This window comes from Cyanistes caeruleus, chromosome Z, assembly GCF_971803275.1.
Source record: "Cyanistes caeruleus chromosome Z, bCyaCae1.hap1.1, whole genome shotgun sequence".
In the NCBI taxonomy this organism is placed as follows: domain Eukaryota; kingdom Metazoa; phylum Chordata; class Aves; order Passeriformes; family Paridae; genus Cyanistes; species Cyanistes caeruleus.
In genome coordinates this window covers 68,603,914-68,627,746 of record NC_141732.1, presented here as the reverse complement: position 1 = coordinate 68,627,746, position 23,833 = coordinate 68,603,914, and the positions used below count along the sequence as shown (strand labels likewise).

The following is a 23,833-nucleotide window of genomic DNA, read 5'->3' as shown; positions in this document are numbered from 1 at the left end:
TGTGTTTGACCTGAGGCCATGGAAAAGGCTTCCAAAACTGAGTGATAGAACTGAGAATGTAAATGTGTAGTTTGAATAGAAGTGTGTTATATCACATGGTGGAAAATTTAGAGTTTAAGGTTTGGACATGTAGTCATATATGTATAGCAGGATGGAGGATTTAGGGCGTAGGTTTGTCTTGCTTTTTCACTTCTTCCTGGGTTTGGATGATTTTGTGTGATTGGGTGGAAAAGTCTGCAGTGCAGAACACAGGTGTTTGGTTATTGGGTTATAGCAAAAATAAATTAGCTGGCATTTCATAATTGTGTAGTTGACACTAAAAGGCCTTGGAGAGAGATACCTGGAGCTCCACTTTTAGTTTGTTAGCTTACTGTGCTGAAAAACTCACATTCTTTGGGAAGGTAACATAAATAAGAAATAATAAGCATCTCTGAGTCTGAGCAAGAATACCTTCTCTTGTTCATTAATCCTGACTTTGAGAAAAAGAACCTTGAGACATCCTACAGTTCTTCTCTAACAATGTACCATCAATCAAATGATGCTATATACATTACTCTTATAATTGTGCTGGATTTGAGGTCTTGAAAATCAGTTTGAAAACATGCTAGAAATAATGATGAAAAAACATTGATAAAGGGGCACTCCATTGACTAACAAAGATTGAGTATTCATGTATTGATGAGAGCCACAGACAAATAAAAGGTTGACCACAGCTACTCTATCAGCACATCTCTGTTAATATATTTATAGTTTATTACTTTGTTTTGATTACACATCATTTAAGCTGTAGGTGCTTTTAAATCATGTCATACCACTGTTCTGGTGTAGCTAGCTGGCCAGCAGAAACTGTGATTCGTAGAACTGGCTTGAAATCCATTAATGTTTTCTAAAAAAACAGATAAAAAAAGGGAAAAATTGATAGGAGATAGTAGCTATAACCTGTATATTTGGTAGAAATTTAAAAGACATTTTACACTCATAGGTCACTAAGATCATGATTTTATTGTGTCCCAAATATCACTGTAATGTAAAAGAATTCTAGTGAAGAACCATCTGGACACAACTGTGTGCCATGTGCTCTGGATGACCCTGCTTGAGCAGGGAGGTTGGACCAGATGGCCCAGCATGGTCCCTTCCAACCTGACTCATTCTGAGACTCTGTGGTTCTGTGAATGATGAATCAAAACTCACAGTGTGATTTTCAGAAGACTTAAATATGAGACTTCTGCTTCAAGAGTGAGGACTCCACATGTCTGAAACCATATAAATATCAGAAGCCAAAGTTAGGTTAATATTTTTTTTCTAAGACATACTAGAGGAAACAGTGAATATGTTCATGTCATGAATAATCCTTCATGGCTGAAGGAGAACATGTTAATGATACAGTGCAGGAATCAAATCTGCTTATGAGGTTTGTTTTTATTTTAATAACCAGCTTCATTGAATCAAGCAAAATCTAACTTCATAGCCTGAATTTAACAAGAGGGCAATAGCACTGACCTAGGCAATGTCCAGGAGTAGACAAACACATAGAAATATGCTCCCAGAATAGTTTCCAATTCTGCAAAAGCTGGTTCTTCAGAGACTTCATGAGTGAACTTGATTACCTACCTTTAATAACCTTCAGTTTTTTTGTGTTGAGGTTTTAAAATGCATATTCACTTTTGGTATGCCCATTGTGTGAAGAATGGGTCTTCAGTCTGTTTAAAATCTACCACTTGCTGGTTTGTTTAGTTTACACTACTTATAACTGTCCTTGTGATATTATTCATGATTTTCCAGAGCTGTACCATATTCTTCTCCCAGTGTTATGTTTTCCATCTCTGGAATAACTTCTGGAATAAGTAGTTCTAACAGTCTGGAGATGTGGTGCTCTAGGAAGGTGTTTGTAATTTCCTTATGTGGGGCTGTCTTGCTGGCTATGATTTCTTTTCAGGGTGCTTCACAGGTGAAATACTAGATGTAGCTGAGATCTATTGAAAGTGAGAGAGAGCAGTGGAAATCTTCTGATTCATATTTTTGGTGTAGGTAGAGGACACCCTGCAAGACTTACCATCAAGCAGTTTCAGTAGGGAAACATTTAACATTTTTTCCTTATCTTTCCACCTCTTTTCCTCTTGTGGCCTCTCAGACATTAAGAATCTTATGGCAACATGTTAAGAATAAAACCTTTTTTCTGGGCATAAAAACTACTGCTGTTCTCAGCAGGTGAAGAAATTTGGGTCTGCCTTGCCATTTTGGAGACTAGAGCATACAGCCTAAAAATCCTGTTCTGTTTCTTTGTTTCTTGTTGATTTTTTGTTTATATTTTCAATAATAATAATAATAATAATAATAATAATAATAATAATAATAATAATAGATAAAGCCCAGCAAACAAAAAACTTACCAAAAGCCTGTGACAAAACCATTTACTTAGAAATTCCTTTAAAATATGTTTCTTCGAGCTGAAAGTTTCAAATCTGCTGTAACACTATTTTTGTTGGATTTCAGCATTCTATCTATCAAGTAAGAGACTCTAGTCTCCTAAACTGTCTTAATATTTTTTTTTCTTGGAAAATAAATCTCTTCCCTCAGCTTTTTGATGGGTAGCCTGACTAGAGATGCAATCTAGTTTTTTTGAGAACTGTATTTTTAGTCTATTCTTATCCAGAATTCTATTCTAATCTTGAGTTCTGTAATATAACATTACTTGTCAAAATGTTTAAATACAAACCTAACCATTTGTAAATTCACTACGGTTGTTGATCAAAGGTGGTATCAAATCACAGGTTTAAGTGAAATAAGTAAGTGAACTCACCCATCACTTAACCAAGTGCATTTCTGAAATGCCCCAAATATTGGCTGAGCATTTATTTTAAACTGCAGTAACACATTTAAAGAGGCTGCTTACCCGGTTTTGAGGAGCACAATTATTTCCCTTCCTCACAGGGCCGTTTTTCAATGCTTTCTCCCTGGCATGGTCTTCCATCGGGCCCTGGTGCAGGATTATTGCAGTGGCGAGTTCGAGTGCTTTCTCCATTGATGCAGGTGGACCAGGCACTCCAACAGCTCCAGCCTCCATCAGTCACAGCTGGTATTAAGACATCATGTGGGATTAGACCATCTACCACTTACAAAGTAGACCAGGATTCAGCTCAGTTATGGTGACTCTGCAGATCACTGCAGCCTCCTAAACACAACCCATCACAAAGGTTTGGCTTTTAAAAATGCATTTGTCAGTGGCAATGCATAAGAGCCCTGGCCTTTCAACATTTTTGTCATGCTAGTAAACAAGCTCTAAGGTCCATTTTGGGCACCTGTGCATTAAAAACCTGGCCATAGAGAATGAATTTACTGCACAATAAATTTTTTACATTGCTGGTTGTGGAACTGCATTGTTTTCCCATTTCTCCAACCTAATGTTAAACTAGTACAGTAATTGTGAAACACTATCATGTGCTAGCAGACACTGAGCTTTTGCAGAAAACTGAAGACAAAGAAGTTTAAGACATGGTGAGATTGCTTTTGCCTGAAATCAGTTTGCCAGTACTGCACCAGGTTTCAATAATACTCCTGTGTACTTAAACGAACTTTTTGTCATTCCAAGACACAGTAATGTATATGGGACAATGAACTCCAGACTAGAGTACCCTCTTTATGGAAAGAACCCAGTAATTTACCTTAGTTTCCACACCTTGCTCTTGAGATTTGACAGCAGTAGGTGCTATGGAAGGAAGTGCTATGAAATGCTTCTGTTCTTATGAAGGCTCATTTTGTCAGCATATTGTTACAACAGATACTCTCATTTCAGTTTATCAGGAGTATTTACTAACCTTTCACTAATGTAGATTTGGGAATTTGACAAGCAATTCCCTTAAAATAACTTGAGCATAGGCATGTACAGACTCCATCTACCAGCACAAGGGTGCCTCCATTTTTACAGGGCTCACATTTGCACACACTGTATTCGGTAATGTAGTCTTCAATTGCTCTTTCCAAATTTTGTTTCTTTAAATATGCATCTCTCATCTTAACTGGAACAAGTGCATGTATGGGAGAAGGCTGTAGAAGGAAAAAAGCCCACATATCAAAGTTCTGAATCCTTTTGATATAACCATCACTAGAATAAAACTCTGAAGAAACAGTTAAGATAAAAGCAATGTGTGAAAGTACATTATAAACTTGGAGTCTCACTTCCATCTTAGGACAAAAGCTTTCAAACTGTAAAAAGTCACAGCTTTGAATAATCTGTACTTACCCGTTGCTGTATCACTACTGGAGCATCAACCAAAGATTTAGCCCACTGTATGTAATCCTCTACATCAACCACTTTGGATCCTCGCAGTAACATTTCTTTGATTTTAACTGAAAAGTCAATCTTTCCCCCCTCAACTAAGGAAAGGACATCATCAATGACAGCATTATCATTCATTTCTGCTGCAGAAAAAAAAAAAAAAGGAGGATGAAGAAGGATGTTTAATGTTCATGCAACTGGAAGAACAGCTGTCCTCCTAGTACTGCCAGTCCCTCTATGTAAAATGATTATAGAAAGAACTCTTCATTGTAACAGAATTCAATATCTCTTTGATCATTTCTCTTATGTGGGAGGAAATCTTTTATTTTGCAATTAAATTAGAAAGCCCTAGATCTGAAAGGAAAAGAAAGGATAGGACAAACTGAGATGCATTATGGAGATCACAGTCCTTTGATGACAAGCAAAAGATAATGAGTTTTATCTGTAATTCTACTGTATCCCCTGAGCTAAACCAAAATAGGGCAGGAATTAGAATAATAGGAGCTTTTGCTTCATAATTAAAATACAAGAGCAGAGCCCTGAAAATAATTGCCTCTTATGCACTTGGTAGTAATTATCCTTCCCTTTTGCAATTCTTATTCCAAACAAAGCCCACCTCCAGACAAATAAAAGAGCAGAGGGCAACAATGACAGGCAGAGGAACACAAATAGGGCAATCAGAGAAAGGGTGCCCCTGCTTTGACTCCTCCCAGGCCTGTTCCAGCAGAGCCATTAGTCCTGCAGGATGGGGCTGAGGATGAATCATCAGCAAGGTGAGTCAACAGAAGGGCTCTCTGGATGCACAGAATGGCATTTTGGGATTGCCAACTTAAATACTTAAATACTTAACTATATAACTGTATTTACAGGAGTGCCATTGAAAAGGTAAGGGGGGATGGTTCAAACTGGCTTTGGGAGAAACAAAGTAGAGAAAACAAAGAAAATAAAGAAAATAAAAGATGTAGGCCAAATACTGGAGAGACTTCAGGTTTCTGGGTTTGACGGATTTGTTTGCATATGAGTGCATTTCTATCTAAGGCAACTGGAGGTAAGAGGCAAGAGGTAAGAGGGCCAATTGCTGGATCAAGTGAGCACCTTTTGGCCAGTCCCTGGAGACATCCTCAGTGTGTGTCTTGGTGTGCATCAGAGAAACTGCACCAGCCATTGGAGTGGAGCTGTGGGCCTGGTGTTGTATATCTGTCACTAACAGGAGAGGCTAACAATGCAGTTTCTGAGTCAACTGGATATTTAAGGTCAGCTGCTGGAGTTATCTCTACTGATTATATATTAATATTGTGGGGGGACGGAAATATCCAAGGCTTGTGTTGCCTTGGACAAGGTGGCCTCCAGAGGACCCTCCCAACACTCAACCATCCTGTGATTCTGTGATATTGCCCACTAAAAGACTTTCTCCCTGATCAGATGCAGAGGGAAAAAGGATGAAGCCATTTGTGTCATTTGTGTTTGCCTGAGTGCTGTCTGTATTTTGTCTGTATTTATTTGTGACCAGTGATGTGTGTATGTATGAATATATGAATCATGCTGGTGTGTTCATGTGTGTGCACACTGGGAAGACATTCTCAGGCTGTCATGACTTGGGAGCATGGAAGAATGTGAATCTCACCTGTATTGCTTTACTGGATTTGTCTTTTTCCTAACAGCAATAACTATATTGATTATTCAGAAGCAACTGGTATTATCTTTCCATAAGCAAAAGATATAACGTAAATCAAGGATATACTTACATTTCTCCTTCACATGAATATTTTCACATTTACCACTATCAACATTTAAATTGGCATGTATGTTTTTATATGCAATATTGGCATCTAAGTGATAGCCAAGACATTTTTTCACATCTTCTACAGTGATTCCTGGAAGTAGAAACAGGTAATTAGATAAATAAGATGAGCATAAATAATGAGACATTATTCTTACAGAATACATTTCAGGACTATTGGAAATGTTAGTGTCTTTCATTTTCCCATTTACCTTTTACTTTTTCCTTGTCTATGTAATGAATATGAGGATGACTATAATTGAAGTGCCTGAAAAGATGAAGGTGAGATTTACGGTGACAAGAAAAATACCAAAAATTAGTATCTGTTTTCTCTTATCTAGTTGAAAGCAGGTCTCCATTTAGGAACCATGTTTTTCCTTTTATTATATTGCAATTTTGTCTTTTGCAGTTGTTCAATGTTTATTCTTTTTATATACTAAATTACTGAATTCTCTCTGTCTCTCTCTTCTAACCTCAATTATATTTCTACACTAATTTTCCACATAAAATTAATCAAAGCCACTGATCTCTTAAAAGTATGATTTTCCCATTAATTCTAATCTTCCTTTACCCACTACTGTTTCTAGCATCTTCTTTCTTCTTATTAAACCCAAGCATATCATCTGCAACTTCAGCATTTTGTTCAGAAAGAATTTTGCTTAAAATTGGGATTTAAAAAATCCAGAACTACAATCTTGAGGTGCTAACAGACTAATAGTGGGAAATGAAAGGGACATATTTGTTCTATGTCACTTTTCATAGCCTGAATATTTGATAGTAATATTTTTATTGGTTCTGCAAGCAGCACGTGCTTATTTTCTGATCTCTAAAATCAATGTAAGAATTGCCTTTTCCCACTTTATGCCAATGCTATCACTTTAATCCGGCAAGAGCCCGCATATATCTGAACTGCAAATGAGGGAAGATTAAATTTCTACTTTGCTATTTTAATCAGGGTATGGAATATTCCAGTGTGAATGTTGAAAGCTATGAAATTAATTTCAGCTTACTCACATGCTCTGTGTGGTTTCTAGAGAACACTTCAATTTATTCCTTGTTTTTTGTCACTACCATACTCTAAGAGTGATTGTACCACAAAAGGGTACCAAATAGGATTTCAGGTTTAGGTCAGTTTTCTTTGGCTTTGGAGATCTCTTGTGAATCAAGCAATTATTGATAATATATTCACAAGGTTTGTTTAAGGTTTTTTTGCCCCTCTTAGTCACAGACTTAAAACAGAGGTTTCAAATAGTTCTGTAAGTTATAAAGGTTGACTCCTCGTTAACTCATGTAATTCTGTAATGTCACTGGTCTGCCAAAGCAGCATGCACTGAGCTGTGCTGTTCTCAGTATTTTCCACATACACAGATCTACGATCACATGTCTCTTTGAAAGTCTGGGAACTTGGTCATAACAAGGCCAACAGAAATACCAATACAATAGCAAGGCCAATACCTAGTCGAGACATAGCATGATCATCCAGCACATAAACAAGTTCATATTTTCCTCCTACAGTTCCAGAGACCGCATAGTGAGTTCCATAATCTTCTAGGAATTTGAAATACTCCCCCTTGTCATACTCAGCAGGCAGAAATTTCAAATCTTCAAGGAAACTATCCGTGAGACGGACATCACGACTCCGAATTTGGAACCTTCCCAGCTGAATCTGACCTTTTACATGTAGAAAGGTTTGGTTCTGAATGCAGGGAGAAAAAAAGAAAAGAGAGTGCCATTCTGGTGTTCAGCACAGCATGAAAATCTATTTTACTTGTAAAAAAGCTGCTGCAGTTTTTAACATGGCATTCAATCTAGCATTATGGAAATGGGACAAACTTGTTTTGTAAAAATTAAAAAGCTCTCTGAAATAAATTAAGGAAGCAGCAAGAGAGTCATTTTAGTTCTTCCAGTTTTGTAGAACTCTTCCCTTACTCATTTCAGCAAGGCCTTTGTGATCTATTTGGCAACAGGTCTCTTGAAGCACAATGCCTACCAAAAAGGGGCTTTCTGACTTTCATGTTGTGAAAGTTCTATGTAGCCTGCTAAATAGAAGAAGCTGCCCACTCAGGTCAGATGGAGTTTCCTCTTTGTTTGTAGTCAGAGCAGACCTAAGTTCTCTCTCTTTTTGGATTACTTCCCTGTTATTCTCAGACTGGGAGAAGGAGGGACACAGCTCCAATTAAAAACAAAATCCTCGTGACTGTTAGAAAGAAGGGCACAGCTCCAATTAAAAACAAAAAAAACCCCAAAACACCAAACCAACATCATGAAAGGAAAATTAATGAGGAAAAACTCCATATTATGTATTTGAGCCATACATACAGTGTAAGTCTAGGTATAGCAACTGATATTTTTAAATTACACTCCAGGTGATTTTATATCATATTCTAAATTGGGACCTAGCTGCTGCCTGTAACTTGTGAAGTAAAATCTTGTGAAATAGTTGCACTTCAGACTCTAAGGGAACACATGCCTTCCAAACCCCATTATTATTTTCAATAGTTATGTGACTCCCTTAATAGCAGTGCCCAATAGGAGGTATGTAAAAGGGAGCTGGCACCTGACCATGTTATCCAGCACCATTTAAAGGATCTTAAACTGCTGACTCAGATGCTGCTTAAGACTGGCAGAAATCTTCAGGCACCTAGATCACTGTGAGGAACTTTCTGTAGGCCCAGTATTTTTACCAAGCAGTGTTCACAGATCATTTCTCTCCAGGTGCCTCCAGGCACCTCCAGGATTCTGACTTTAACTTTCAGGTGGGCCCTGAAGGGAGCTCATGCAGGGACTGTTACTTCACCATCCTGCAGCCACATGACTTTGCAGTGATAGAACTCTGCTTGTGGCAGATTGTGACTAGTTCTCTGAACTTATCTCTCAGCAAGAATTTGAGTCCAAAATTCCTATCACTAGCCACTAGACTATAAACAGACATTAAAACTCCCTGAGCTATAGAACTTGATCTTTTATATCTGTGAAGATTCATGGTTTGAGGTTTGTTTCCATCCCAAGAAAACTCATGCAGTACAAAGGCAATGCTGAATTCAGCTTATCTTTGTAGTGCAGATCTTTGTCTTCAACATTATTTTAATTAATCAGTGATAAAACTTAGCTTAGCTTTCCCTTATATCTATTTGACCTCTAGAGCTCTGGATGGGTCATAGACAACAAGACTGACAAACCTGAAAAGTTTAATTAGGTGAGGCAAAGTATTCCTGGCACATGGTGCACTTCAGTTCTATGGAGCTGATATGCCTTGCATATTACAGCATATTGTAATCACAGTCCTTGGCATAAAGTGTGGAAAAGGACCTGATCAGTTAATTCCATTAGCACACAGCAGCTGGATTATGCCATAACGTTGTGTTCTGTTCATTTTGTCTGAGGAAGAAGTTAATTTTCTTCACAGTGGCTAGCATGGGACTATGTTTGGGTTTTGTACTGAACACAGGGCTGATAATACAGAGATGTTTTTATTACTGTTGAACATTGCTTACACATAGCCTAGACCTTTTCTGCATTTGTACTGCTGTACTGGCAAGGAAGTTGGAGGTGGTGGGGGGAGACACAGATGGGACAGGTGATTTACACTGATCCAAAGGATTTTCCATACCATATGACAGTGGGCTCTGTATATAAAGTGGGTTGAAGAAGGAGGGGAGATATTTGGAGTCATAGTATTTGTTTTCCCAAGTCACATTACATGTGATAGAGCCCTGCTTTTCTGGAGAAGCCTGAACACCTGCCTGCCCATGGGAAACAGTGACAGAATTCCTTGTTTTTCTTTGCTTGTGTGCATGGGTTTTGCTTTCCTGTTAAACTTTATCTCATCAGTTCTCTTGTTTTTACCCTTCTCATTTTCTCCCTGAGCCTGATGGTGGCAGAGTGAATGAGCAGCTGCCTGGGGCTTGTCTGCTGCCTGGGACTCAACCACAACATGTCTAGCATCACTTTTTGTGGTTTATCTCATTTTGACCTCAATAATGTTAAGCTTACTTCTTTGCTATCAAACAAAATGGAGTAGGGTCTTTCCACTGTTTCTAAGGGCAGGAGATGTGTGGCTTATGCACAATCCCAAAATGGACTTGCTTTTCTCCAGACTGCCTACGAGAACATTCCCTTCAAACATGCTGTGGGGAAGTGCAGGATGGGAACTGCTTATGAGAACTAGCACTGACTAAAGTCGTGGCAGCATGCTGGTAAAACTGTGGATTATCATGTACCAGTGCTAGTGCCCGTGCCTTATAGCCCTGGCTAGTTTATTAGTACAAATGTACACAAATGTCTGAGATCTGACCTTTTGGTCATTATTCCTAAAATTCATAGGTGTGCTCAGTGACAATTTTTCATTATAAGATTTGATCTAATTTTTGTAATCAATTTTCTAATTGATTACACTAGATCAGAGCTGGTCTTTAATCAGGATAAGACCAGAGGTCTTTATCCTTTCTAACACCAAGCCCTTGATGAAGATGAGGGTGCTTGCTAGTCCATGATAAACTGTGGGAAGAAGAAGATTCTTTGAGCAGACATTTGTCCATGTCTGAAATCTTAACCTTATTTTCATCAGTATTTTATTTCTTAAAAAAATATTTTTTTAAAAAAAGCAGCAGCAACTGACTAGAATACTTAGATTATTATTTCCTAATTCTAACACTGCATATACTGTACCATTTGTAAAATAGTTACATTAAAACCTTTAGAAGAATTAATCTCACCCTTTCTGTGTTGCTTTGCAGGATGGAACCAAATGTGTAATTCTTTCTGTAGTCATATCTGAAATTTCCTTCTGAAGCATTTTTGTTACTTCCATCAGTAGGTGTGTATTTCAGGGAGAAGTCAGCACTAAAATGTTTCCGCTTTTCTATGTAAACCTCTCGTAACATATTCACACGATCGTGGTAGTACACAGATGAGAATGTTTTGTCTGCTTTTGTCTGAGAAAAGATAGGAAAAAAGATTGTATGAGAAAACAACAGACAGTGGTAGAAAAATCTGTGTAGCACTTTAAAACTGTACTTTTTGCAGACCATATCAATGCATTTTCTTGCAGATATTTTTCCTTCTAAACCAAAACAAATGGAAATAACACTCCTTCCACAAACTACCTCATCAGGATCAGATCAGTTATTCAAAAGTGAACAGAAAACTGCAATGACAATAATTTAGTGAATATTAAATCTCAGCATGTAACACTGTGAAAACAATCTGTGTGTGTCAACAGTCCCTATACACTCTCTACAACTTCTTTGTGAGGGAAGAGGAAGGGCAGGCACTGATCTCTTCTCCCTGGTGACCAGTGACAGGACCTGAAGAAATGGCCTGAAGTTGTGTCAGGGGACGTTTAGTTTGGATATTAAAAAAGTTTCTTCACACAGAGGGTGTTTGGGCACTGGAACAGACTCCCCAACGTGGTGGTCACAGCTCCTGCCTGACAGAGCTCAAATAAGTGTTTGGACAATGCTCTCAGGTGTGACCCTTGTGGTATCCTGTGCAGAGCCAGGAGCTGGACTCAATGATCCTTGTGGATCCATTCCAGCTCAGGAGATTCTATGACTCTATGTGAGGAATAACAGTCTCTCTTTCCTAAAACACAGTTAAGATTTGCTAAGAGTTCCTTGTCACAGTTGGCTTCCTGTGACTCCAGGACTGCTCCAGCCGGGTGGGCCTGGCAAAATGGAGGGATGGGAAAAATGGAGCTGCCTGAAGTACTTTAATGGTAAAATAACATTGGTAATGTTAATGGTAAAATAAAAAAAACTTTAATGGTAAAAATAAAAAACTTTAATGGTAAAATGGTGGTAAAATAACAAACCACAGAAACTGCATGTTCTGGGGTAAAGCTCCAAAGACCAAGGGATGTGGTGAACTTAACAATATTTAGGGGTAACTGAGGGCAGGGGACCAATCATGAACACGGACCAGGGATGTAATCTTATATGTGACAGGTCCTGAACAAACTGAGAGCCAGAACCAGAAACATGGCCTATTATGGAATGATCCCAGTAGCATTCTAGTTTCCATCCTTTCAGTATCCCTCCTCCCAGGTCTCAGGCTTATGTCTTCTGTACAAGTCACCTAAGCTAAGCCACTATCCATCCCAGCTGGTTCAGTTCCCATAGCTCCTGACTTGGGAAATAAGTCAGAATTATGATTCTGCCTTCTTAAAGCAAACAATAACTAATTCAGAATACCTGTTTCAGTGTTGTTTACTTTATTATACTTCAGCAGGACATTTTAGTGACTGAAAATTGTTATACATCAAAAGCAAACATAACCAGAGATCGATATCTGGGTCAGATTTATTCATTTTAGGAAGGACCTGGTTTAAATTGTATTTCTTTTATCAAGTTCCTACTTACAGTAATTTAGGAGGAAAAATTGTGCTTTGATTTCTGATAAGTATCTGACTTTTTTTTCAAAAATCAACATTTTTGGTTTTCAAGACTCACTGAAAATCATAGTCTGAAACTTACAAGACTAAAAAAATTTTTTTCCCAGTGGGACAGAGAAAATCATCACTGGCTAGAAAAAACAAGTAGGACCTGAATATTGTAATATTATGTCTGCCTTTTTATCAGTTGCTTTTACATATCCTTGAAAATATAGATTATTTGCTCTTCTACCTAGTAAAAGTTGGGTACTGTAATCCGTTCTGTACATCTTCTGTTCATTCTTCTGCTCATATTTTAAACATTCCAGAAAGATAGTTTCATTTAGTGGGCAAAGGTGCAGCATGAAGACGTGGGAATTTGTCTGGCACAACTGAGCTTAACTGCCGAAGTAAATGACAACAGAACCTCTTTTCTTCTGGACTTTAGCACAAGCTTGAGCCTAAAAAGCTGCTGCCTGGCTCAAGAGATATGCTGAGTCTTCCAAGAGTATGCCAAGATCAAACATGTCTTATCTCACAAAGGACTTGAACTTACATCGTAAGAGAGAACAGCCACATTCCATGGCTTGCGGTAGTACGTCCGCGTGTTCCCATCACGCACCCGTTCACAAAGACCATTGAAAAAGTCATTGTCAAATGGGCTGGCCATTGGTTGCATCCCTAAAACATTGATTCTACAAGAGAAGTACAAGAGAAGTTATACTTCAAAAGAGGGTGTGTCAGCACACCTGGAAAAAGCTGTATTCTATTAGAGATGGAGACTGTGAAACTGAATCCTGCTCCATTGAGGCAGCTTGCCTCCCTCATCTCTTGTGGTTTCTCATCTGTGTACTAGAGATAGTTACATCTTTTGTAGAGTTCTTAAAGGATCATGCATGAGAAATAAACAAATAAAAGACATTAAACCTTGAATACAGTGAAAATCTTAGGCGTAACAGAAGGTAAAAAACATTTTTGCTTGACCAATATATTTGTGAGAAAAAACATTTGCTCTTGACAAGTACACCTGTGAGAAAGCATTCCTTGTAGATTTAAAATGTACTTCTCAACAGCTATATATATTTTAATAACTTATATTTGTTTTCTGGTAGGTGCTTGTTTATCAAGCCTGTACAACATCCATCAAATCTTTAGAAGGAATATACAGCTACTCTTAGCATTGTCTCTTCTTGTTGGGTGTGACCAAGTGGAATAGCAGCATTTCCTGGAGCATAAGAGAGGAAATCTAAACCATTACAAAACCAGGGAGGCTGGCACATCAGCTGTATAGCTCTATGCATCTAAATACTGATGTACAAGAAATACTTCCAAAAATAACTCCTTGGAGGATTCAGTATAATTTGTTTGCCCTTTTGTGCCTCTTTCATACATTTCAATCTTTTCAGTATTTCCAATATTTACATGTGGCAAATGTATGGGTACCTTTGTGAGTGTAGAAAGTGGTAAAGAAGTCATCAAACTCACCAGTGTCATTACTGCATCTCTGTATGACATTTTTGGATGCAAAATTTTAGTAACAGATTGTAATAGAAACTTCTAAAATTGCCTGCATACTTGGTTTACTTCCCCATGCTAAAAAAGCAGAATTTTTGCTCTTGCAAAGTAAGAAATGGAATTCATAGGATATATAATTTTCATTAAACACATGGTGGTGCTGTAGTATACTTTTCTGTTCAGTTTGGATTGCTGCCTTGTAACTCTATTTGTAGGTAAACAATATGTTTTCTTTCTGCTGGAGATGAAAGAAATCTAGCAGGATCTGAGAACAGAAAGATTCATTTTCAGCTTATATTAATGATGAAATCTCCTGTAAACAACAAAGATCTGGGAAGTGGACAATGCAATACTGTTAGAAAGCTGCACATAAAGTGTTGTTCCAGTAGGGCATCCCATTGTATAAATAGTCAAGAAATATTTTCTCCCTTGAAGACATGCATTTTAGCAAAGTAATTTACAATTACCGATTCGTTGTGAAATACCATTAGAAACAAATCTATATATGTATAAACTTTACATTTAAATAAAATGTAAGTTTATTCATGTGACATGTATGCATGATTCTGTTTACTGACATTATAATTGATTTACACTTACAGCATATTTTATCCTCACAAGTATACAAAATAAATAGGGTGGTTAAGTGTTTTTGCTAATGCTACTTAGCATTTCTGAATAGACATGCTACCATGATTCATATTCCACTTTTGGGAATGCCATTGGGCCCCAGTTTTTTCAGCTGGTGTTTGAGACAATCCCAAACTCTTCAGTAGGCTCAATATTAGTTTTTACTACGTACCCATGTCCTGCAGTCCTGCCAACTTCAGACACATCAATATCATGGTTTCGACAAGGTGATCGTGGGTCAGATTCACAGTCATCTTCATCAGAATAGTCTCCACAGTCATTGTCTACATTGCACACAAGTTTTCGCTTTATACATCGACCTGATCGAGGAATAAGACATTGCCTGAATGTATTTTTGTCAGCTTGGTCTTTAAATGGCACCCTCAGCTAATCTTTATTAAGATCTTCCTTTATGTATATTTCTACTGTTGTCATGAGGGATTAAAATCCTATGCTCTGGCACTTTCAAACGAAAAAACCCTTACATACAAGTTACTGGGATGACTGAGAAAAGTGAGTGGAAGGATAACTGCTGTGATCTGAAGAAAATTGTTGCATCCTAGACCGTTCCATAGTAAACTTCAAATGTTAGGTTGTTTGGGGGAAATACCAATTCAACATCAACAAAAAAATATTTCTAAATCATTTAAATTGTTGCTATTTGGGCTATATTATTAAAATAATATGGATATGTAGTGTCCAAAACTATAGTGATTTGTGTTCTAAAGCAACAGGGAAGTGGTAACTTTTCTGAGTTTACATATCACAAGTTTTACAAAGATTCATTTATTTTTTTTTCTACAGGATTTAAAGACTTTGGTAAATTAGATGTACCAGAATAAAATAACACTGTGATATAATCAACCTCACTTGTAAACGCCACACAATCCCTTTGAACTAGTAGTTAAAGGCCTAGTTTCTAATTTTAAATTGCTTTATTTGCACTTTTCAGTATTCAAATTAAAAGCAATCTAAAAAAATGGCTTAGAATTTCAAATTCATTTACCATCTTTCTGATTTTGTTTTGACTAGTTTTACTACTATTAATTTTGCCTACTTTATTTTGATTTCTGATTAATCTTGAGCACTACAGTATCACTTTACAAAATTTGTATCACTTTATAAATTTATATTTATTTTGTATCTAGATGCATGCTGATCTCCAACTAGCATCTATCATACAGTTAGATATGTAAACGTCCATATCCATTTGTTAAAAATCCTTTAGTCCAAGTTTTTATCCTGGTGATTTTTCACAAAACCTAGTGATTCAGTGGCAAGAGAGGGAGTTAAGCCAGAAGAAAGGATATGGTCAGTATGGTCAGCTTCTAACCATGGAGCAGAAGTTACAGAACAATTTAAACTAGTTGCAAATTAAAACGGAAGATGAGAGGAATGTGCCCCTTTTTAAGCAGTTTTGCTGCTGTGGTTTTGGCATTGTGGCTTTGAACCCACCTGTCCATGGACTGTTTTCAAATGCTAGCATGAGGCTGATGTAACTTTTTCACAGAACTAAAATGTGGTTTCTGAGCTACTGCTTTACCTGCTATGGCATGAGAACAAAAACTACCTGAACTGCACTGAAAGTCAGTGCCACAGTCTGGTTCTGGTTCTTCAGGACAGACTTCACTGGTTTTACAGATCTGTGTGTCTCCTAGGGCCTCCAGGCATGCTTTTCCACCAAACTGCCCAAATCTTTCAATACGTCTGGAGCGAAACTTGAAAGAAAAATAGCACTATTAATATTGCTCAGAGAGAAAAGAGAACTTTACCAGAACATCATGGTTTCCAGCTGAGCTTGGAGCTTTTCAAAACTAAACATCTTTTGTGAATTTTTTTAATTGAAAATCCACAGGCACAATGCATAAATGAAATAACTTTGAATCAATATTTATGGTTAATAATTATTAATAATATGTATTATTATCATAATAATATTATAACTGAATTAAATAAAAATAATAATTAAAATTATTATACTATTATGTATTAATAACTAATACATAACTAGAATGTAAAGCTAAATTTTCACTATGTAGTTTACTTCACTGTTTTTTTTATTTTTCTCCAGTGTAAATAATTTATATTTTGTATGTTTTCAAGCCTTTGATCTTTTAAAGCCTTAAAATAACTCCCCTTAGAAAATAAAATTTGCTTTGGAAAAGAGGTGGTGAGGTGGTTTTTTTTTGTTGTTGTTGTTTCTTTTATTTATTTTTTTTTATTTTTGGGGGGGTTGTTTTTTGGGGAAGTTGTTTGTTTGTTTTTAATTTAAAAAGGGAAAAATGTATTGAAAAATAATGTTTAAAACAGAAACATACACATGGCCAAAATAGATACTTTGTATGAAGGAACCTTTTTGAATGAGAACATTTGAGCAGTATTTCACAACTGGATATATTTTTTTCTTACTCTGTGGCCCCAAATCTGACCTTATTGTGGGTTTCATCAAATCATGAACATACAGTATTAAAAGCTGCAGTCTGACACTTTCTCACAGCCAACAGGCAGACAGATATCCCTTTGGTTGTGACTTTGGAACAGACTTCCGAGGTCAGCTTACCCTTTGGTTGGTGCATGGGTCGCAGGGCCCCCATGCACTCCAGCTGCTCAGTTTGCAGTCTATTGAAGAAGGAGCATTCAGTTCCCTTGTTCCCCTGTGGAAAGCTTTTTCTGAAGAGCTGTCAAACAAAACATTCCAGTACAGTCCTGGTAAGTATACTAAAATGACATGTGAGTTTGTATTTAAACCATAGACCAATATTTTGGAAGCATCTTCAAGCTGATTTCTGTTTCACTTTCATACCAGATGTATCAACAGCTGCCTAATATTAAATTCTTTGGTTGTTTAAAATTACATTAAAAACAACTTTGAAGACTTAATAAGCCAGGTCTTTTCCCCTTTTGTAGATCTTTGTGCATACAAATACTCTTCTGGTGGGTCATGTTATTGAAGAGAATAAAACAATAATACACAGAGAACATCTGCAGTCTCCTATTCAGACAGTGGTTGTGCTCCCCAATATGTAAAGCTAAAGACTGACTCATATCAGCACATCTCATATGGGTCATCTTGGTGATTTTAGCTAATTGACTTCTATGGTGGTGCTCTTAACCCTGGATAAAAGCATAAATGCCTTTCAGAGTTGAAAGAAGACTCATAAATAAAGGAAGAGGATTTGCTAGAAAAAACAGAAATGTTTAGCTACCTTATTATTCTTCAGCTTGCCAAGTTGAATACTCTTGCAGTTAGGCCTATTTTGTTTTTTTTTTAGAGCGACTTGTCATTTTGGGGCTCAGTTTTAAATGTCATCAAACTTTCAGCTCTCAGTATATGTAAGGCCATTACTTAATAGAAATCAAGGTTCTTTAAAGCACCCACTGGCAGATATTAAAAACTGATGCCTTATAGAATGACTTATCAAAAAGTCTATTTTAAAAGCCAAGGCTAGTAGTTTACTGGTGACCTTATCTTCTATGGTAAATAACAGAGTATTGTAGTACAAAACACTCACTCATGGCGAGACACTTCTCCAGGGTGAAGCTTTTCAGGTATTATATTTTATTTTATGGGTTTATTATAAGGGTAAAGAGAGGGAGAGACCCGTGTCTGCCACCAGCCTCGGTGAACACGTGTTTGGGGGACAGGGAGCAGAGTGGAGCAGGGAGAGCAGGAGAGGAGAGGTTAAAGATGAGGAGGGAGGAATCAAGAGAGAGAGAGAGGGAGAGCGGGGGGAACAAGGGGCGCTTAGGAGAGAGGAGGGGGAAACAAGGGAGGGGTAAGAGGGGGAAAAACAAGAGAGAGAAAGAGGGAAAAACAAGAGAGCGAAGTTCCTGTTACAATACAATATATCTTTTTCTACAGTGAATATTCTAATTCCCAGTAATCAATCACTATGAGACATACCAACTAAAAAATTTACATATACCTTATAAGAATTACTACATTACCATACAGTGTTACATTTCAACCTCTAAAAGCTTTACAAATTCTTATCTTGCTGCTGGACCTTTGGATTCTTTATCAGCAGGAGGACATTGTTTCATCAACCGGGATTCTCCTTTAGCTGGCTAGGCTATTGTTCTTTGGATAGCACTCAGTATCCTATGACTCAAAGCTAGCGCTCATTTCTACTTCAATTTTAGGCTTCATATTTTCAGAATCTTTTGCTGAACAATCATATTCATAAGGTTTCTCTGTTTCATCCTCCACAACAGCAGAGGAATAAAGGAGCACTGAACTCTGACTTGCCTTTTTTACTCTCAGTAACTTATTCCAATTTGGCCTTACATTATGAGTATTCACTCCCTGTGAAGCAATTTTCTCTCTGCATCTCTCTAAGTTAATGCTCTTGCTTTTGCTCTACAATGGGGCTTTCTTTGCTGAGCCCAGATGGTTGGCAGATCTTCAGCTCCTTCAGTGTAAGGTACCTATGGGTTTTCATTGCAGGCAGGGCTCTGCCCTCTGCTCTTTGATCCTCTTACATCGCACAAATATCGCAGCAGTCCAAACAAATGTAACCTGATTCCGTAAGATTAAGAAATCGGCTGTTTGGACAACGAAGACATAGCAGTTGGTCCAACTTTCTGGTGCCACTTATTCTATGTAAAGTTTACATATCTACTAAATTGTTATATAGAAATAAATCTACCTCTTTTCAGCTATCAAGCTTTAACAAGCTCAGGGATCACAGACTTGCCCAACATTTTGCCATGAAAGCTACTAGACATAGAAAGTGGTTACCCAGGGAAATGGAAGAATGTCCTTCTCTGGAAGTATGCAACACTATTATCAGGACCCTTGGGTGACCTAATCTAAAGCCCTGTTTTGAACAGATCTCTAGAAGTTCCTTTCAACCTAGACTTTCCCATGTATTTAAATTTCCAGCTGAGTGAAATTCTGGAAAGTTGTATTGTACTTGGAATTTCATGTAGCTCCTTAGCCTCTTCAAAACCAAGTCTTTCATCTGTAAGCAGCTCATCTTACAGGTATCTCATGCTAAGCAAGTAATTCTTAAAATGCTCCTGTACAATTTTCTATGTATTTCCCACCAAGCAGCATGGCATGGCATCAACTGTGGGAAAAAATTAAAAGCTGCTTTGGTAAATGGGTGAGAATTGGCTTGCTCCTTACTGTACCTGTAGGATGACTTTCTATCTTCTTACTGATGGAGGACTGCAAACCTCTGAGTTACAACATCTATTCTGGCATCTTGGGTTGAAGACTGACAAGAACCCTTAGATGCCAGACCTATAAGATATATTGAGGCATCTGATGGGATGTGTGGAAGCAGATAGTTATCTCTTCCTAGCAGTTACCAAGAATTCTGATGTTAGACAAATTTACATTGAAATATATTTATGAACTGTTAAATTATTGCTGTAAAATAAAGCCAAAAAGCCTTACAGGCAATAAGGATTAATCAAAAGAGGTCATGTGCCTACAGAAGCAATCAGACTCAAGCTACTTCAGGTTCTAGAGATTCTCCCAGAGGTTGTTGTAAGGCATTATTTAGAGTCTTAAGTAAAAATTCACAGGCAGAAAAGACTGAGCAGAAGTCTCCAATGCAAATGGAAATCTTGCCATCAGTTGCAAGCTAGAGCTGATGGTATTCTCTGACTGACTTTCAGGTAGCAACATTTTTGAATGAAGAACTTTTTCAGCCTAAGTCATTATATAATTTTATGATAATCACAATTTAGCAACTTTTGCAAGGATATTCATTGAGTGATGTACACACACCCATGGGCCTTCTCCAGCATAGTGTATGAGATTCACATGATTTGCTGCAGATTCAGATTTAGGGTTTTGAATTTATTTGAGGTTGGAGAAATAAAAATTTTAAAAAATCAGAAAAATCTCATTGCAAGTGATGCATAAACTCTGAAACATCACTTATACATTGACTATTCATATTATCTGGGAAATCAAAGGGACATATATTCAACAACATTGTTTAAAAGAATTAAGATACTACAAAAATTTGTAAATTTGTCAACTCCACATTGAATTTGAAGAAAAAGTGTTACTGGAAAACCACATTGAAAAAGATGCTAAGTCACACAATTCAAATAGCAGAGGAGGTAAAAACAGTTCAGTCACTGAAGAACATCAGTGAAGGTGACAGTTGAGGGCACAAAATTCAGAGGTGGGCATGGAAATAAAAATACTTTCTTTGCTATCCTTTATTGAGAGGTTTGAATCTTTGGAAAGCAAAAAACCATTTCACAATCAGTACACAGAACGGTTTGCACCTTGTCTTGGATTACACAATGCACGCTATGCAACTTCAGGACATGCGGCTCTGGTGATTTGGTGCTTAGTCATACTTCAGAATAGAGAGCTCTTGACTTCATCAGTTAAAAAATGGAAAACTCAAAAAAAAAATAAATCTTGATTTGATAATCATCACTGACCAAGAAATAAGGCACATCTCTCTTGAATTTGAAGACATGATAGCATCACATGAGAGCAAAACTTTGCCAACTGTAGTTGCTAGCACCACCTTCAAGCTGCACAGCCTTTTGTATGCTGGGGAGCCAAGCTGCTGGCCAGTGTTGCCTGCTACTGATTTCCTCTAATAGTCATAACTTCTGTCTGGACCATTTCTAACTGAACATGCTAAACCTGTGCTTTAATAGGATCTGAATGATAAAATAATAATAACCATCAAAACATAAGGAATAAATGCCTGCCCAATCTAATGGCCTTCTATGGTGGAATGCCTCCATCAGTGGACAAGAGAAGGGCTGCAGATGTCATTTATCTGGATTTACGTACAGCCTTTGACATGGTCCCTTCACAACATTCTTCTCTCTGAACTGGAGGGAGATGGATCCAATTCCATACTGAATGATGGATAGGAAAATGGTTGGATGGTGATATCCAGAGGTTAATAGTCAATGTCTCAGTGTCCCAGTGGACATCAGTGACAAGCGGTGTCCATCAGGGGTCTGTACTGGGATCAGTGTTATTTGATATCTTCAATAATGACACAGATGAAGAAATCGAGCGCACCCACAGCAAATTAGCAGATGACCCCAAGCTGGGTGGTGCTGTTGCACTCCTGAAGGATGGAATGCCATTCAAAGGGACCTGGACAAGCTTGAGAAGTGGGTTCATTGGAATCTGATGAGGTTTGACAAGGCCAAGTGCTGGTGCTGCACCTTGGGACACCCCTGGTATCAGCACAGGCTGGGCATGAACAGACCCAGAGCAGCCCTGCCCAGAAGGACCTGGGGGTGCTGTGGGTGAGAGGCTGGACATGCCCTGGCCATGGCACTCACAGCCCAGAGAGACAAACGTGTCCTGGGCTGCATCCAGAGCCCCGTGGGCAGCAGGGGAGGGAGGGGATTCTGCCCCTCTGCTCTGCTCTGCTGAGACCCACCTGCAGCACTGCATCCAGAGCTGGGGCACCCAGCTCTGGGGTCCTCTGAACAAGAAAGACATGGATCTGTCAGAGTCCAGGGGAAGCCACAAAGATGATCAGAAGGATGGAGCACCTTTTCTGTGAGCAAGGGGTGGGAGAATAGGGATTGCTCAACCTAGAAAAGAGGCAGTTTAGGGGTGACCTCACTGCAGCCATCCCATACCTGAAGGGAGCCTACAAGAAAGATGTAGAGGGACTTTCTATAAGACCATGGAGTGACTGGATAAAGGGGAACAGATTAAAGGAGAGTAGGTTTAGATTAGATATTAGGAAGAAGTTCTTTGTTGTGAGGGTAGTGAGGCATTGGCACAGCTTTCCCAGAGAGAGGAGTTGAGGATTCCCTATCCATGGAAGCATTTAAAGCCAGACTGGATGGAGCTCTGAGCAACCCAGTCTAGTAAAAGGTGTCCCTGTGCCCAGCTGGGACCTTCAAGATCATCTTGTCTCTACCTTCCTGCTGTGTGCAGAGACACCTCCCACTAGATCAGCTTGCTCAAAGTCTCAGCCAACTTGGCTTTGAACACTCCCAGTATTGGTAATCCATAGCCTCCCTGGGCAACCTGTTCCACTGTCTCACCACACCCACAGCAGAGAACTCCCTCCTAACATCTAACCATAATGTCCCCTCATTCAGAGTGCACCCATTACCCCTCATCCTATCATTATAGTTCCTGATGAAGAGTACATCTCCAGGTTCCCTGTAGGCACCTTCAGATACTGGAAGGTTTGGGGACTGTAAGGTCAGACCCAACATTCTCAGTTGCAGGGTAGGTGTTTCGGTCATCTAGTTAATATCCTGGCTTGCTCTGAACTTGCTTCATATAAGGCTCACATTTTTTTTCACTTAGTTATGTACCATTCCTGTGCATGACACATTTGTGGTAGAGTAGCTCTTCAGTTGTTTTCACATGACCATTTGGTAGGGACTAGGCTTTTGTTCTCCTCCTAGTGATACTTGCACTGAAAACACAAAGGCTGTATTTCCAAAGATTAGATAATCTAGGAGACTTTAAATACCAAAGGAAGCACTTTCAGCATAGAACTGAGCAGCTTCAGAAAGAAATAGATTGAGATTAGGTATTTTCACATAGCACGCAGGAGAAAAAAAGAGTACGTGAGATTTACCTGCCTGCAAAGCTATCAGGCACCTTTATTGTGTGACATATATCCAAAATAAATAAATCATTGCTATCTGACTCCTAAAAGTACAATAAGAAATGGTGCTTTTTTTGTGGGATATCTGAGCAAGGTACCATTAGAAATGTCCACAGTGGATGTTTATGCTTTTGTTAGAGAAACAAAACAGTGAAGACAGCTGCAGAAGAAAAAGAACACTTACCTTCTGCTTTCCCCCCAAACTGAGGCAACATTGCATAGTATGGCTGTAAGCTGCAGAATAACATGCATTATTCTCATTTTGTAGGTGAACAGACTAGAAATGTCATGACTGAATTTGTAATTTATTTATTTGTTCCTTTTGTTATTTATTACCAAGAGAACAAACAAAAAACAGTGTGTACTGAAGAATGCCAGTAACTGGCCAGAACAGCTTTACTGTAATTGCTCTAAAGTCCACTTTTCAGAAAATTCCACTTTTTCCCTGAATGGGGAAATACCGTGAAGTACTTTCCAGGTTAAAAATAAACCAATTTTGTTTAACACTACCTTTCAAATATAGGAAAGACGTTTCATATTGAATTAAGAGAACCATTAACTGCCTAGTAAAAAAGCTGTCATAACAGTGACTCATGTAAAGAACAAATAGTTCCTAAAGCAGAGCTGTTTACAAGAGCAAGTTCAGTGTATAACAGCTTTGGAATCCTCATTTGGAGAAC

At 38.1% G+C, this 23,833-nt stretch overlaps 1 protein-coding gene across 1 annotated transcript; it reads right to left on the bottom strand.

The window, feature by feature from the left end:
• Positions 1-731: 731 nt before the first annotated feature.
• Positions 732-23,446, bottom strand: C9 (complement C9). Its single transcript, XM_023944542.2, has 12 exons — positions 23,338-23,446; positions 17,132-17,249; positions 16,142-16,289; positions 14,744-14,891; positions 12,983-13,121; positions 10,772-10,990; positions 7,512-7,752; positions 6,022-6,150; positions 4,241-4,419; positions 3,816-4,044; positions 2,894-3,073; positions 732-886 (listed from the first exon to the last, which is right to left on the bottom strand). The coding sequence occupies exons 1-11, from the start codon at positions 23,412-23,414 to the stop codon at positions 2,913-2,915; spliced, it is 1,788 nt and encodes a 595-aa protein (XP_023800310.1). The 5' UTR covers positions 23,415-23,446; the 3' UTR covers positions 732-886; positions 2,894-2,912.
• Positions 23,447-23,833: the final 387 nt, after the last annotated feature.